This window comes from Procambarus clarkii, chromosome 4 (assembly GCF_040958095.1).
Source record: "Procambarus clarkii isolate CNS0578487 chromosome 4, FALCON_Pclarkii_2.0, whole genome shotgun sequence".
NCBI classification, from domain to species: domain Eukaryota; kingdom Metazoa; phylum Arthropoda; class Malacostraca; order Decapoda; family Cambaridae; genus Procambarus; species Procambarus clarkii.
This window is the reverse complement of record NC_091153.1, coordinates 6,626,200-6,643,761: the sequence shown is the minus strand read 5'-3', so window position 1 is coordinate 6,643,761 and position 17,562 is coordinate 6,626,200. Positions and strand designations below refer to the sequence as shown.

The 17,562-nt window shown below is 41.2% G+C and overlaps 1 protein-coding gene across 1 annotated transcript in view; it reads left to right on the top strand.

Moving 5' to 3' along the window:
* Positions 1-17,562, top strand: part of LOC123748978 (synaptogenesis protein syg-2-like) — a 108,794-nt gene that overhangs the window by 88,405 nt on the left and 2,827 nt on the right. The window contains exons 4-7 of the mRNA XM_069334863.1: positions 1,820-2,009; positions 2,605-2,786; positions 8,052-8,203; positions 14,370-14,514. Of these exons, the coding sequence (XP_069190964.1) occupies positions 1,820-2,009; positions 2,605-2,786; positions 8,052-8,203; positions 14,370-14,514 (669 nt within the window). The remainder of the gene's footprint in view (positions 1-1,819; positions 2,010-2,604; positions 2,787-8,051; positions 8,204-14,369; positions 14,515-17,562) is intronic.

Below are 17,562 nucleotides of genomic sequence, written 5' to 3'. Positions count from 1 at the left end.
ACTTTTCAGTTAAGCACTTAAGCATGAGGGCTGCAGGTCTGATATTGCGAACTTGTGTTATCAAGTGTTGCAAGTTAGAGTTGCATAATGTGTTGCTCGTGTTGCTTTGTTGCTGGTTAAGGCCTATCAACCTCTAGAGGGTTGATAGGCCTTATCATATAAAATATATAATCTCTTATATGATGATTAAGGTAAAATATAGGCCTAATATATCTGACGCTATATTAATGAAAATAGTTTTTAAGGCCTATCAACCTCTAGAGGGTTGATAGGCCTTATCATATAAAATATATAATCTCTTATATGATGATTAAGGTAAAATATAGGCCTAATATATCTGACGCTATATTAATGAAAATAGTTTTAAGGCCTATCAACCTCTAGAGGGTTGATAGGCCTTATCATATAAAATATATAATCTCTTATATGATGATTAAGGTAAAATATAGGCCTAATATATCTGACGCTATATTAATGAAAATAGTTTTAAGGCCTATCAACCTCTAGAGGGTTGATAGGCTTCATCATATAAAATATATAATATATGATGATTAAGGTAAAATATAATATATCTGACGCTATATTAATGAAAATGGTTTTCTAGAAAGTGTTGAAAAATATCATATTAATATATATTTATATTAAAATATATAACTAAAATTATAATAATATAATGACAATAAAAATTAATCACAGGGAAATTAGACTAACCTGATATATATCAAGTGGAAAATCTATTGAAGCAATGAGGGGATTCGAACCCTTGACCTGCATGTGACACGTTTATGTTACCCTGGTCCAAGGGTAAAGTGTCCGACTGGGAATACCTAGGTAGCTGGTTCGAATCCCCACATTACTCCAATCGGTTTTTCTCAATACAAATTATAATTAAATCAAATAATGCACAATTTCAAAGGAAAAATTGAAAATGGAATTTGAATAAGGCATTCGTAGGAAAATTAAATGGATTAGGATTAAGGCAATATGTACATGGTTTACAAAGTGGGAACAAGCTGTTCCTTAGTCAGCTGACGTACGTCGGTAAGTGCGTCGCTCCAGTGCGTCGTTCAGTAGCCACAAGGGACGATTAGGTTCATACAATAACAACCCAACAGAATCGACATTAGTATTATTAATATATTAGACGTTCAGTTAGGATGAGCAGCTAAGCTAAGAGGCATATCGACTGACTTTACCTGAGATTACCTGAGAGGGCCCACTGTCTCTCTAGTGGCCTTGACGAGGACAGGAAGCCGGGAGCTTGTCAAATGATATTCTATTCATGAGATAGAGTAGTAATGTAGTCAGAGTATCAACAAAACAGACTTGCTTCTTACTAAGATGTAAATTTAGTTTTTTCAATGTACAGAAAATCTATTACATCACTATTTTTCAACGAAATTTCAATAGACGTTCCAATCATGATATGAATTTGATTGGGCATTGAATATGTGGTCACTATTCCGGAGCATTTTTATATCTAGTAGAAAATGAAGACTAGATTGAAGATTAGACTAAATTGACTAGATTTAGAATATTAATCATTTTGGGTATTGATATTTGGTTGAGGCATTAATATATTGGGTATTGATATTTTGGGTATTAATATTTCGGGTCTTGTTATATAATAGCAACTATACACGAATGGTCGTCTGTTAGTGAGCCTGGATCTTGTAGTAGATAACCAGTAGATGATCTACTAGCAGATCTACTAGTCGCCATGTGTCGGGAACAGATGTGTAGACTTATACACGACTTGTACATGTACCGTGTACACACACATGTACACTGATGGACCCTTGTACACTCCCACACACAGAGCCGGTGGGGAGTGTGAGCATTATGGATGAGAATGGGATGGAACTAGTGGGTGCAGCGGGCCCATATACGGTGGGCCAACGGCCCTCCCTCACCTGTAGGGTGCAAGGGGGCGACCCGCCACCTGCCGTCACCTGGTGGAGGGATGGACGGCTCGTGGACGGCACCTACCACCACCAGTCTTTACCCAGGTGAGTCCCCTGGGCCCAGGTCCTGTCTCTCCAGGTGCGACAACTTCCTATACTTGTACATAGGCGTACGCACCTGTACGAACCCTCGTAATCCTTTGGTATTCATATTTCGTACTATGTATATATATATATATATATATATATATATATATATATATATATATATATATATATATATATATATATATATATATATATATATATATATATATATATATATATATATATATATATATATATATATATATACCAGAGGTGGTACCCCTTCTAGGTTATAAAATATATATATAGATAGATAGATAGATAGATAGATAGATAGATAGATAGATAGATAGATAGATAGATAGATAGAGAGAGAGAGAGAGAGAGAGAGAGAGAGAGAGAGAGAGAGAGAGAGAGAGAGAGAGAAAGAGAGAGAGAGAGAGACCTAATCCAGCTATACAGAAGTGAGATAAGTGCCCAAGACACAGGCAGGCATCTTTACCCAAGCATCAAGCATAAATTAACACTTAGATACTATTTCCTATATCATTTTCCTCTCTCATATTCCTGTTTCATGGGATCTAAAAGCATGTACTTTATGTGTGTGTTGCAGTAGAGCGACTGTAATATCCAACAGCTCGAGTAGGGACGGGGTGGAGCCGGGACCCATCGTAGTCAACACTATAAATCTACGAGCGTTGAAGAAGGAAGATTTGCGGTCTACCTACACCTGTCAGGCCACCAACCACGACCTCGCGCCCACTAAGGAGACCGCGGTCGAACTCGATATGAACTGTAAGTATGTTTTCACTATCTGTGTTGACCAGACCACACACTAGAAGTTGAAGGGACGACGACGTTTCGGTCCGTCCTGGACCATTCTCTATTCACTATCTGTATCTGTTGGATCGAGCTATTAGCTCTTGGACCCCGCCTTTCTAGCCAATTTGTTTTTCCCTCTATTATGTCTACTACATATGTTTCTCTTTGACACTGTTTACACTTATACGGTCTGCTCTTTGGCAGTTTAAGGGATTTATATCCCTTTAAATTCGATTTGTTCTTTGTGTGTGTGTTTTTGCGCCGTCCCCAATTCTCATTAACTTGCATTTATCTAGGTTTAAGTCAAGTAGTCATTTGTCAGACCATCCCTGAATCTAATCAAGTTTGTCCTGCATCTATTTACAATCTTCGTGTTATATGGATCTTCATCAATCATGTATCGTCTACGAACATATATTTGTAGATCTTTTACATTTACGAAGAATAGGATAGGCCTATGACCTGACCTTTGTGGAACACCTATAGTGACTTTTCTCCCTTCTACAGCCTTTAAAATCACCGTAATGTCTTTTCAGAGAGAGACACTCTCTAATTCAATTAAGATCCTGCTTGAACCTCAACTTTCTATGGCAGACTCTTGTGTTAAATGCCTTGTTAATCCTGAGAGAAAGACACTATCATTTCCGTTCCTGCTTTACTGTCATTGCCTCGTCATGACACTCTAATGGCTCTATTATACACCACTTGCCTTCACTGATCCCATTTTGGTGTTGAGACAAAAGGTTTGTATCTTTTGGAATACTAAATTTCTGATCATTATCCTCTCTCACTACCTTGAAGGGAATGTTGCATAATCCACTAAATAACGTGAAGTATGGCCTTGATTGTTCTCTATATTAAATACAGTGGTAACGTACCGGTGTTTACCAGTCCTTTATTAAGTGGTTGGCCACCATTCCTGTCCCTTTCGTCCCATCCTAAATCTTTATCCTGACCCCTTTCTCAGTGCTATATAGTCGTAATGGCTTGGCGATTTCACCCCTGATAGTTCTCTTGCCTACGACTCCAGTTTGTCAAGTGAGATCTTGTTGAGATCTCAACAACAACAACTCAAAGGAGCTCAATTGTTGAGCTCCTCATTCCCCCCCCCCCCCTCCTTAATTAATGGGGAATGATAGAACCATTTCTACCATTCCTCATAAAGATGCCCCCATAATTAAAGGTTCTTTGGGGAATACAAGATTTATTTAAAATAAAAGGTTTAAAACCTTTTAAGATAAAAGGTTCTTTGGGGAATACAAGATTTATTTAAAATAAAAGGTTTAAAAACGTTTTAAGATAAAAGGTTCTTTGGGGGGATATTTTTTTAAGACAAACTTCTGTTTTATCCAGTTTCTCTAATCGTTTTCTCACCTCAGCTTATATATCTATGTTCCTAATTCTGTTGGTTCGTTGCCTGTTTTTTTTTTTTAAATTTGGGATGTTCCGGTTCAATTATGAACATTTTCTGAACTATTTCAATTACATTACTCACTTTTATGTAATGTCTTGCTTGACCCTGATCATTTTGATTAATCATAGCCACTTAATTAATCATCATTGTCTTCCTTCTGACGTGTGTGTGTGTGTGTGTGTGTGTGTGTGTGTGTGTGTGTGTGTGTGTGTGTGTGTGTTTGTGTGTGTGTGTGTGTGTGTGTGTTAGTCTGGATTGTATTGGAAGATAGATAATCTACAAATATTCCTGATACACTGATAACATAAGAAATCTATTGACAAAAGAAAATGTTCAAACAAAAGAAAATCAACAGGAATAAAACAAGCGAGCTTCAGTTAACGCAATTTTCGCCCAACGGAAATAAAAGGTGAAATGAGGTAAGCAAAAAAAAATAAAACGCAATTTTCCCTTTAGTAACTACCAATAAAGTTTAGGACGCAGAGGCGGCCCAGAAGGACCTTCCGCCTTACGTATGATGCAATTCATATTATGCTTTACTGACTTCACTATTATTACCTTAATAACCTCTCTCAGGAAGTACCTAACCTAACCTAACCTAACCTAACTCAATGGCGAGCTACAGTGGCTTGTTCAGTGGGAGTGTATCGTTCAGCCTAAGCGGTTGGGCTGGACGATTCACTCTTCATGTAGGTCTACCTTCAGCTACATACATATATCACCAAAAGACCTTGGCCAGAAATGATCAGTATTTACGCATCCACTCACGAAACCTTTGCATCTTGTTGACCAGACCACACACTTGAAAGTGAAGGGACGACGACGACGTTTCGGACCGTCCTGGACCATTCTCAAGTCGATTTTTGCATCTTTCAACTCTCAAAGGGGGGCCTGACGGCTGAGTGGACAGCGCTGGGGATTCGTAGTCATAAGGTTCCTGGTTCGATTCCCAGTGGGGGCGAAAACAATTGGGCAGTTTCTTTCATCCTGATAACCCTGTTCACCTAGCAGTAAATTGGGACCTGGGAGTTAGACACCTGCTACGTTCCTGAGGGGGGGGGGGGTGTAACAAAAAAGAGCCCTAGTCGAGGACCGGGCCGCGGGGACATTAAGCCCCGAAATCATCTCAAGATAACTTCAAGATAACCAAGATCGCTTCATTTACATTCATTAATCAGTTTCTGCACTACGAGGCTATGAATAATAATAATAATAATAACTAATAGCTGTGACGTTTCGTAGAACACAGATGTAAATGGAAATATATTTGCCATAAGAGAAAAGCTGTACAATGCGGTACATTGTAGTGTACTAATTAAAGCCAATTGTTTAGCATTAAAATTCTGCCCCACTGATGATTCATCTTTAGAGTTCAAAGGACCTAGAATGTCTAGCGCAAGGTCACGGTTGATGTTGCAGTCTTGCAATGCCTGGTGTTACTTAGTAGACATATGCAACAGAGCAACAGGAGATTAACAGCAGAACCACCCTTTCCCTCCCCCCCCCCCCCTTCTTTCTCTTTCATTTTTTTTTTCTCTCTCTCTCTCTCTCTCTCTGTCTCTCTCTCTCTCTCTCTCTCTCTCTCTCTCTCTCTCTCTCTCTCTCTCTCTCTCTCTCTCTCTCTCTCTCTCTCTCTCTCTCTCTCTCTCTCTCTCTCTCTCTCTCTCTCTCTCTCTCTCTTTCGCTCTTTCTCTCTCTCTCTCTCTCTCTCTCTCTCTCTCTCTCTCTCTCTCTCTCTCTCTCTCTCTCTCTCTCTCTCTCTCTCTCTCTCTCTCTCTCTCTCTCTCTCTCTCTCTCTCCCTCCCTCCCTCTCACTCTCTCTCCTTTCTCTCTCTCTCTCTCTCTCTCTCTCTCTCTCTCTCTCTCTCTCTCTCTCTCTCTCTCTCTCTCTCTCTCTCTCTCTCTCTCTCTCTCTCTCTCTCACAACAAAATATTTAACACCACGATTATATCATAAACAGTGAAATTCATTTTCTTCAGTTAAAAATATATTGATGCTGAGTAAGTAAAGTAGAGCCCATCGTACAGTAATGATGGTACTTACACCTCCCATTTGACCAGACGTCCAAAAATAGACTTTTTATCCGAAATAGTTCACGTCTTGTATTACTGAATTCGCCTAAAAGATACAGTAAGAAAATACATTAAAAAAAGGAAAAGGTAACTGAAGAACTGAACCTTAACTTAAGGTGTCCAAGCAGTGCTAAGCCTAATATACGCTATCTTAGGCCTAGTATAGTGCATATTTATACTATAGTAACTCTGGGATTGAAGAAATTTAGTTTTTTTTTGGTTTTTTCTTTTCCCCTTATAACAAGTACTAAAAAACTGTACATAACTAAAATACTAAAAAAATACACCCTAAAATCTGTACTAGAAATAATTGTACTAAAAACTGTACTAAAACTTTGTACTACAAAAATTATCTGTACCGAACGTGAACATTGTTGGATCAACAGTACATTCTTGTACCATCAACCAAATGGCTGCTATAAGTACATTTGTATGGGTAGAAGTACTCAGAAGTACACTCCTGTACTCCATCCCCTGAGAACGAAAGTCACCTCAAAGCGAACGAAAAGATTAAATTGTTCAGTTGTTCATTAAATATATATAAATCCATTATTTATATTTTAGGATTTGTTCAATTTATATGTATAATTTTTTGCTGATTTATCTTTTTAATTAGTCATTGGAGTGCCTCTGAGTACCTGGGGGGAGGGGGGGGGATCAGCTGGTGTCCTAGGGGGAGGGGGGGGTGATCAGCTGGTGTTGAGAGATGAGAGCCGGGGGGGGGTCGGGGGGAGGGGGAGGGGGGGGGGGGGTAGGCTGGCACTGCTTACGTCATCAACAGGGCCAGATGGTGCCAGAGATAATGGCTCAGTTGTGTGTGATGCCTGGAGGGTCACTGAGGGGTTTGTGTGTGTGTGTGTGTGTGTGTGTGTGTGTGTGTGTGTGTGTGTGTGTGTGTGTGTGTGTACTCACCTAGTTGTACTCACCTAGTTGTGTTTGCGGGGGTTGAGCTCTGGCTCTTTGGTCCCGCCTCTCAACCGTCAATCAACAGGTGTACAGATTCCTGAGCCTATCGGGCTCTGTCATATCTACACTTGAAGCTGTGTATGGAGTGAGCCTCCACCACATCACCCCCTAATGCATTCCATTTGTCAACCACTCTGACACTAAAAAAGTTCTTTCTAATATCTCTGTGGCTCATTTGGGCACTCAGTTTCCACCTGTTTCCCCTTGTGCGTGTTCCTCTTGTGTTAAATAGACTGTCTTTATCTACCCTATCAATCCCCTTCAGAATCTTGAATGTGGTGATCATGTCCCCCCTAACTCTTCTGTCTTCCAGCGAAGTGAGGTTTTTGTGTGTGTGTGTGTGTGTGTGTATGTGTGTGTATACTCACCTATTTGTGCTTGCGGGGGTTGAGCTCTGGCTCTTTGGTCCCGCCTCTCAACTGTCAATCAACTGGTGTACAGATTCCTGAGCCTACTGGGCTCTATCATATCTACATTTAAAACTGTGTATGGAGTCAGCCTCCACCACATCACTGCCTAATGCATTCCACTGTGTGTGTGTGTGTGTGTACTCACCTAATTGAGTGTGTGTGTGTGTGTGTGTGTGTGTGTGTGTGTGTGTGTGTGTGTGTGTGTGTGTGTGTGTGTGTGTGTGTGTGTGTGTGTATGAATATGTATGTGTGTGTGTATTTTATTTACTAATCTCATCAAAAACATTCACATTCATCTTCACTATCCATCCTACCTAGTCCCCCCCCCCCACCTGTACTCACCTGGTCTCTCTCTCTCTCCCACTATATTAACAGTCGGACCAGAGAGCGTGGAGGTCAGAGGTCTAGAGGGCTCGGTCTCAGCTGGAAGACCCCATCAGGTGGTCTGTGAGGCCAGGGGCAGCCGGCCTCCTGCCATCCTCACCTGGTGGCTAGACGGCAGCATGAAACAGAGCGTGTCCCACATGGTGAGTTTACCAGTTTACAAGCCTCCTGTGAGGCTTGTAAACTCACCCCACCTCCTGTTGGTGAGTGAGTTGCTGCTTCTGAGTAGTTGTTAGGAGAAGTTTGTATGAGATATATGTATGTATATGTCTGTGTAAATCACGAAAATTAACACGTGATGAAAAATGTGACAGTGTCAGACCACGAAGGAAGGAGTGAAACAGGAATTTACTTAAGTACTTTCGTATATAATAACTCATCTTCAGAAGGATATATATATATATATATATATATATATATATATATATATATATATATATATATATATATATATATATATATATATATATATATATATATATATATATATATATATATATATATATATATATATATATATATATATATATATATATATATATATATATATATATATATATATACAGTTTTCTTGAGAAGTTGCATTGTTAAGGATGTATATTGATGGGTTTTTTAGAGAATGAGATTAGCTTTGTTGATGGAACATGATTTGTGTGGTATTTCACACTAGTAATGGTAGTTATTGTAGTGGTTGTAGTAGATGTATTAGTCGTGGTTGTAGTACCATTCCTTGAGTATAGGTTATGGCAACTGGAGGTTCCTTCAAAACTGTAATTTTTCGTGTTTGAATCCCATTATTTGGTTTTGCTTTTTATTCCTTTCTCTGTCACTTTCGTTGCTTTTTGCCACTGATAATTTCCTCATTTTTTCTCTATCTTTCATTTTGTCCTCATTCCTCCTTTAGCAGCGACCTCCCTCACTCTTCTCCCCCACCCTTTATTCCCCTTTCTTTAATTCCTTCCCCCTGATTTCTACCCCTAGCTACCGTCCCTTCCCACTAATCCTTCACCTCGAATATCCCCCTCCCTTACTCTTCACCCTGACTAACCCTCTCCCTTACCCTTCTCCCCCGACTAATCCCTCACTAATCCCTGCTTTTTTGCTTCTCTCTCGAATTTCATAAAGAAATTTTGCAATTTCGTGTGTGTGTTGAATCAGCGTATTGTTCATTGGTCTTACCCCTCTCCCCATTTCTACTCATCTATATTTCCCATCTTCCCATCCTTATATGTCTTATCCCTTCCCATCTCTGCCCATCATCTTTATCTCAACACAGTGTTTTCCTATCTTCTGTCTCCCCCTTTACATTCCATATATTCCCCTTCCTTCTCTATACCTTCAGTTCCCCATTCAGCATTTCATTCTTCTCTCTAATCCTTCCCATTTTATCATTTCCCATCTTCAATATATCTTTCCCTTCCTCAACTCTCATTCCCGGTGCCTCATTTCACATTCCCATAAATCCTTGAACCCGGAGGCAGGGAATATGAACCCGGGGACACGGGACATGTACCCTCCCCCCACCATAGGTCCGGTCTGAAGCCTTAATTGTGCCAGGGAGAAAATGTTGGACTAGATTATAATATTTGATGTATTCAGGTCTGACGTCAAATGTATTTGCTACTTCTTACCTAAATATCTATAGCGTATATGGTAGTATTACTTATAGTATATATGGGAGTATAACACCGTTTATATGGGAGTATAACACCCTATACATGGGAGAATTAATGTCCGCTGAAACTCATCATGTAACACAAACTTTGTCTAGACTCAAATTTTAATCATCACAACTCATAGCGCTGTCACACCTCAATATAAATCATCACTAACAACTCTCAAATCATCATATATAAATTTGTACAATACTTATAGGGGAGGCGACCTAACCAAAATGTCTATAGTAGTAGTAGGCGTCCATCAGTCTCAGGAGACTATGGAGTTGGGCTCTGGTTGTAGGTCTGGAGTGGCCTCACCAGGGCGCAAAGCCAGAGTAGGTTGATACGGAGGAGAAGCTGTTACCCATGCAGCAGGTATCCCCTTCTCCACGGTTTGCCAACACGACTAGGTCCATCGCCGTCATTATGTGTATATATATATATATATATATATATATATATATATATATATATTATATATATTTATATATATATATATACATATATATATTAGTATATTTTGGTAGCAGTCTTTCCTGTAGACATATTTTATTAAATATGACCGAAAAAGTAAGATTAATAATTCTAACACGAATTTTCTCAATCTTTCGTACATTATGCTTCACTGTTGGAGGTAAATCAAAAATCACTTCTCCAAAATTCATTTTTATTACTAGTCTGACGCGACACGGGCGCGTTTCGTAAAACTTATTACATTTTCAAAGACTTCACAAATACACAACTGATTAGAACTTGCGTTTCCCTGATTTTATATCTACATTTGAGTGAGGTGGGAAGGGTGATGTGGCATTACATTTGAGTGAGGTGGGAAGGATGATGTGGCATTAGAGGATATTAATAGGGTATTAAAAGTATCAACACAAGACAGAACACGAAACAATGGATATTGAATAGAAGTGTTTGTAGAAAGCCTATTGGTCCATATTTCTTGATGCTTCTATATTGGAGCGGAGTCTTGAGGTGGGTAGAATATAGTTGTGCAATAATTGGCTGTTGATTGCTGGTGTTGACTTCTTGATGTGTAGTGCCTCGCAAACGTCAAGCCGCCTGCTATCGCTGTATCTATCGATGATTTCTGTGTTGTTTACTAGGATTTCTCTGGCGATGGTTTGGTTATGGGAAGAGATTATATGTTCCTTAATGGAGCCCTGTTGTTTATGCATCGTTAAACGCCTAGAAAGAGATGTTGTTGTCTTGCCTATATACTGGGTTTTTTGGAGCTTACAGTCCCCAAGTGGGCATTTGAAGGCATAGACGACGTTAGTCTCTTTTAAAGCGTTCTGTTTCGTGTCTGGAGAGTTTCTCATGAGTAGGCTGGCCGTTTTTCTGGTTTTATAGTAAATCGTCAGTTGTATCCTCTGATTTTTGTCTGTAGGGATAACGTTTCTATTAACAATATCTTTCAGGACCCTTTCCTCTGTTTTATGAGCTGTGGAAAAGAAGTTCCTGTAAAATAGTCTAATAGGGGGTATAGGTGTTGTGTTAGTTGTCTCTTCGGAGGTTGCATGGCTTTTCACTTTCCTTCTTATGATGTCTTCGATGAAACCATTGGAGAAGCCGTTATTGACTAGAACCTGCCTTACCCTACAGAGTTCTTCGTCGACTTGCTTCCATTCTGAGCTGTGGCTGAGAGCACGGTCGACGTATGCGTTAACAACACTCCTCTTGTACCTGTCAGGGCAGTCGCTGTTGGCATTTAGGCACATTCCTATGTTTGTTTCCTTTGTGTAGTATATATATATACTATATGTGTAGTATATGTAGTATATGTGTAGTATATATATATATTCCTTTGTGGTATATATATATATACATATATATATATATATATATATATATATATATATATATATATATATATATATATATATATATATTATATATATTTATATATATATATATATATATATTTATACATATACATTTTGGGATTTGAAAACCAAGAGTATACCTTTAGTCATGAAGAGATGTGGATATTGACGAAACATTGGTTCAAATCCCATTTACAAAATGAAGCTAGTGATTACACTAACCGGTAGTTTGCGTAATGTTTCGTTCAGAAGGCTGAAGTGAAGGTTAATTAACTCACTGACACGTGTAAACATGTTGGAGAGGAACAGAACCCAAATCATTTGGTCAGATTAATTACTCGCAGCTAATTACTGGCCAAAAAGCCTGTGGGGCATAAAGACAGTTTACTTGTTATTCAGGTAAGTTACGAGCTTACGTTGTTGGTGGTGGTGGTAGTGGTAGTTGTTGTGGTAGTAATGGTAGTAGAAGCCATTGTAGTCGTAGTTGTTGTAATTAGTTGTAGTTAGTTACGGTGATTACGGTGATTACTCGTCGCCGTAAGAGTTTTGTCGTCTCGTAACCCGTTCGCCATCAATGTGTCACTTAGTAAACTGACAGGAGCGTCATATTCACTATGACAGCGTCGTAGCCCGTCAACCACCTTATTCCCGAGGCAACCTGGAGGCTGTCCATCATCTGTCAAGAGGACATGACAGGGGCATCTGACACAATCTTCACCAACTGTCATGGAAACTACATAAACTTCCCTGGCTGAAGAAAAAAACTTGTTCAAATCAGTGAGTTGGGGTCAACTTCCTCACAGTCACTGTAAGTGGATCGATGGAGACTCGCCAGCCGCTTACAAGTGCATCAGGTCGCTTTCTGTTGCTGCTGAGATGGTCCAAGAGGCACGATATTGCCTCTACTGAGTGGCAGCTGGGCTTCCTACTATACAGTTCCGGACGTGGGTTTATGCAATATTTCTGGAAGACAGATCTCTTGGCCAGCCTCATTGCGGAGTATATTGTGTATTATAAATGCTTGGCAAAGCTTCTTTGATCGTGGTAGGAAGGCCAAGGCTGCTGAATCCTCAAAGTGAGAGGATTTGAAGATGATCAGTGAGGAAATCCTCACTGATCGCGATAGGGAAGTAGACACACTATCCTCTCCACTATATTGGTTCAGAACATCGATGAAACCCGTGTGGATGAGGAGACAGCGACTATATTATTAAGCTGGCTGCTTTTGTCACTTCTACACGTTCAGGTCGCAGCAAATTGGAGTCAAACTCGACTGAAATAAACTCACACGACATGACTGAAAGAGTTACATCTACAGCACAGGAGGTCTGCCGCCAAATGTTTGCTTATCTTGAGGTTATCTTGAGATGATTTCGGGGCTTTAGTGTCCCCGCGGTCCGGTTCTCGACCAGGCCTTCACCCCCCAGGAAGCAGCCCGTGACAGCTGACTAAGACCCAGATACCTATTTTACTGCTAGGTAACAGGGGGCATAGAGTGAAAGAAACTCTGCCCATTGTTTCTCTCCGGCGCCTGGGATCGAACCCGGGACCACAGGATCACAAGTCCAGCGTGCTGTCCGCTCGGCCGACCAGCTCCCTCTTTGGTGAAGATACGGTTTTCACTAACTTACCAAATGGGTGCCGAATGGATTCTGCGTCTCCGCCGCTCCTTGCTCTGGTGAGCGTGACTATTTAAGGGCCACGTGAGGGCCACGTTAAGGGCCACGTGAGGGCCACGTTAAGGGCCACGTGAGGGCCACGTTAAGGGCCACGTGAGGGCCACGTTAAGGGCCACGTGAGGGCCACGTTAAGGGCCACGTGACAACGACCAGCTGCCGGTTGCCAAGTCTGCAGCACCAGCTGTTGTCTAATTGGGGGAATTCAGTCGTGACGCTCAAGCAGACATTTGGTACTACAGCCCCTATGAACAGGGAGCCATTGGGGCCCCACAACTTTGTCAGGGACAGAAAGAATTGCATCTTATCTGTCTTTACAATAAAAGAACTTAGCAACCCCTTCGAGGAAAAACTTTAGACTGTCATCGACACAAATTGCAGGTCATATTGCAGACAAGACTGGCCCGTAGGGACGGGAGTTGTTAGGAGACAACGCCAAGCCATTAAAACTATATAGCAACATTACGACTATATAGCAACATTACGACTATATAGCAACATTACGACTATATAGCAACATTACGACTATATAGCAACATTACTATATAGCAACACTACGACTATATAGCAACATTACTATATAGCAACATTACGACTATATAGCAACATTACTATATAGCAACATTACGACTATATAGCAACATTACGACTATATAGCAACATTACTATATAGCAACATTACGACTATATAGCAACATTACGACTATATAGCAACATTACTATATAGCAACACTACGACTATATAGCAACATTAACTATATAGCAACATTACGACTATATAGCAACATTACGACTATATAGCAACATTACGACTATATAGCAACATTACAACTATATAGCTGGTGTCAACGGTACCGTTGACACCAGCCCCTATTTCACCTCCCCCATTTTGCCTCAAACTACAACCCATTCCACATACAGTGCCACACATATAGTGCCACACTTCCAGGCTCTCCCTAAAACCCCAAACCCGACCCACTGTCTCAGCCCCCTTGTGCTATACCCCAATTTTCCCATATATCTAACCCCCCATATTCCCTACGTCCCTTCTAACCCCCCATTCCCAACTCTAATCACATTACCTCCAGCTCTATATAACGCACAGAGCCACGTCTCCTAACCCCAGGGTTCGATCCCCGACAGACCTCGCTGGACGGACTGGTATCCACAAGCACACTGGAGTTGGTCATCGGACCAGAGGACGAGGGCAGCAAGTTAACGTGTCGAGCTGAGAATCCTGAGCTTCCTGCGACGACTATCGAGGCTTCCCACCAGCTACAGGTTCTCTGTGAGTAGTGAGAGGGGGAGAGGGTGATGGAGGGGGGAAAGGGAGATGGAGGGGGGAATGGGGTGAGTGGGGGGGGGAATAGGTGTAGGGAATGGGGTAAAAAGGGGGGAGGAGGTCGATAGAGGTAGTTTGGTTGGTAAGAATGGCAGGGATAGATGAGAGAATGTTGATGTAAGTCGATGGGTTATAGTTTATAAGTACCTTTAGGTGGTTTTTTTTATAAACAAAAAACATCTAAAGTGATGTACTAATGACAGTGATGCATATTACATGAAGTGATGTTTTTATGTGATGTATTAATCTTTTTCAGTTTACGAGGTGGTCGTTTTTTTTTTGTGTGTGTGTTGTGTGTGTGTGTGTGTGTGTGTGTGTGTGTGTGTGTGTGTGTGTGTGTGTGTGTGTGTGTGTGTGTGTGTGTGTGTTTGTGTCTGTGTGTGTGTTTGTGTCTGTGTGTGTGTTTGTGTGGATAGAGAGGTATGTGGACTAATTGAAGACAATACAGTAATTATTAGCCTTAAACTGATATATATATATATATATATATATATATATATATATATATATATATATATATATATATATATATATATATATATATATATATATATATATATATATAGTTTGCGGGTATTCGAAGCAGCACAGCCAAAAATAGTGAGAGAGGAAGGGGAGCCACTCTCACACAGCACCAAGTGCTCTGCAACACCTCATGAATGAGAGGTGTTCTGAGTCCCATTATATATTCATGAGTGAAATTGGGAACCGGTTTCCTCCCAGCGATCTGAGGTCCTCCGTGGCTCTCAAACAAATTGTATTTAACTCTAAAAGCCACCTAATTGTGCGTAGTTTGAAACATAACACCGTCATTGTTATTAATAATTCACTATTCTTCTGTAAATGATGTTCTTTCATCGAATCTGAGAATAAGGTCGGAAAGAGGGAGAGAGTGAGAATGTGCCTCACGTTTTACATTATTTCGGTCCGTTTTGGACCATGTCGTGTCACGCTTTCGGACACGTTATTGTGTCTCACTGTCCGGTATTCATCAGCATTCTGGACAAGGTAGAAACCCAAGTGAGAAGACTTATCTCTAGTATCTCTATACTTATTCATATGTATAAGACCAATGTTCCAACCCAGGTGAATAGACTTGTTTATTTACATAGAAGTGTGGGATAACATTGTATACAACGTTGGTCAGTAATTCCTATGTGCTTCAGTAGTAGTCAGGGAAAGTCGAAAATTCCAGTTTGATAGCAGGATGCTGCGTCTGATAAGTTTCCTTATTAAGGCTACTAATAGCCCAGTCGATAGAGGTTCTGTCTCACGCTCGTGGGGTCAGCGGTTCGAGTCTTCAAATGCTCTGGTGAATTGGACCCAATGTTCTCAAACTCCCCGCCACCTGGCTCAGCTGCATGGATAGCTGCAAGACGGCAATTACAACACAAGGCGCTCAGTCATCAACAGCCTCATGATAGCACTGAAGCATATAACTCCATCAGCGATCATTCATCCCTAACCTGACACGTCTGGAACATGTTCCCTCAACACAGACATACACGGGATCAAATCACCCGACCACATGAAGGCTCTGGCACACAGTTGGCATCAGATTCATCCTGTTACTACCGTAATTGTAACTTAACACTAAATACAATTTATTATGCATAGAAATAAGACGTTCAAGAAACAAATGAGCATCTAGAGTGAGGCTCACAGTGAATTAGAGATAAAAGTCAATAGTTTTTGGCTTGTAGTTCCATTAGCAACGCAATCTTAATGACATTCTTACGGAGAGAGAGAGAGAGTGTGTGTGTGTGTGTGTGTGTGTGTGTGTGTGTGTGTGTGTGTGTGTGAGAGAGAGAGAGAGAGAGAGAGAGAGAGAGAGAGAGAGAGAGAGAGAGAGAGAGAGAGAGAGAGAGAGAGAGAGAGAGAGAGAGAGAGAGAGAGAGAGAGAAAGAGAGAGAGAGAGTGTGTGTGTGTGTGTGTGTGTGTGTGTGTGTGTGAGAGAGAGAGAGAGAGAGAGAGAGAGAGAGAGAGAGAGAGAGAGAGAGAGAGAGAGAGAGAGAGAGAGAGAGAGAGAGAGAGAGAGAGAGAGAGAGAGAGAGAGAGAGAGAGAGAGAGAGAGAGAGAGAGAGAGAGAGAGAGAGAGAGAGAGAGAGAGAGAGAGGACATCACACGCTATTCAACGTGAGAAGTGCAATTAGTTTCCGAGTGAAATTCGGAAGAAAACAAACTCTATGACAATGAATTTAGGGAGATTAAGGTGATAAAAAAGATGACAGACGAGATAGCACTGCAGGAGTGGGAGACGATAGTGTGATTAGATAGGCTTTATGATAGCACAACGGCCAACACACACGCACCCACCCACACACACACACGCATCCACCCACACACACACGCACCCACCCACACACACACACACATCCACCCACACACACACACGCATCCACCCACACACACACACACACGCACCCACCCACACACACACACGCATCCACCCACACACACACACACTTCCACCCACACACACACACGCATCCACCCACACACACACACATGCACCCACCCACACACACACACACCCACAGAAGCACACTCTCACAAGGGGTCCTGGTGGCTGAGTAGACAGCGCTCGGGATTCGTAGTCCTTGGGTCTGGAGATCGATGCCCGGCGGAGGCGGAAACAAATGGGCAGAGTTTCTTTCACCCTATTCACCTAGCAGTAAATAGAGACCTGGGAGTTAGACAGCCGCGACGGGCTGCTTTCCTGGGGTGTGTGTGTGTGTGTGTACTCACCTAGTTATACTCACCTAGTTGTGCTTGCGGGGGTTGAGCTTTGGATCTATGGTCCCGCCTCTCAATCGTCAATCAACTGGTGTACAGGTTCCTGAGCCTACTGGGCTCTATCATATCTACATTTGAAACTGTGTATGGAGTCAGCCTCCACCACATCACTGCCTAATGCATTCCATCTGTTAACTACTCTGACACTAAAAAAGTTCTTTCTAACGTCCCTGTGGCTCATTCGGGTACTCAGTTTTC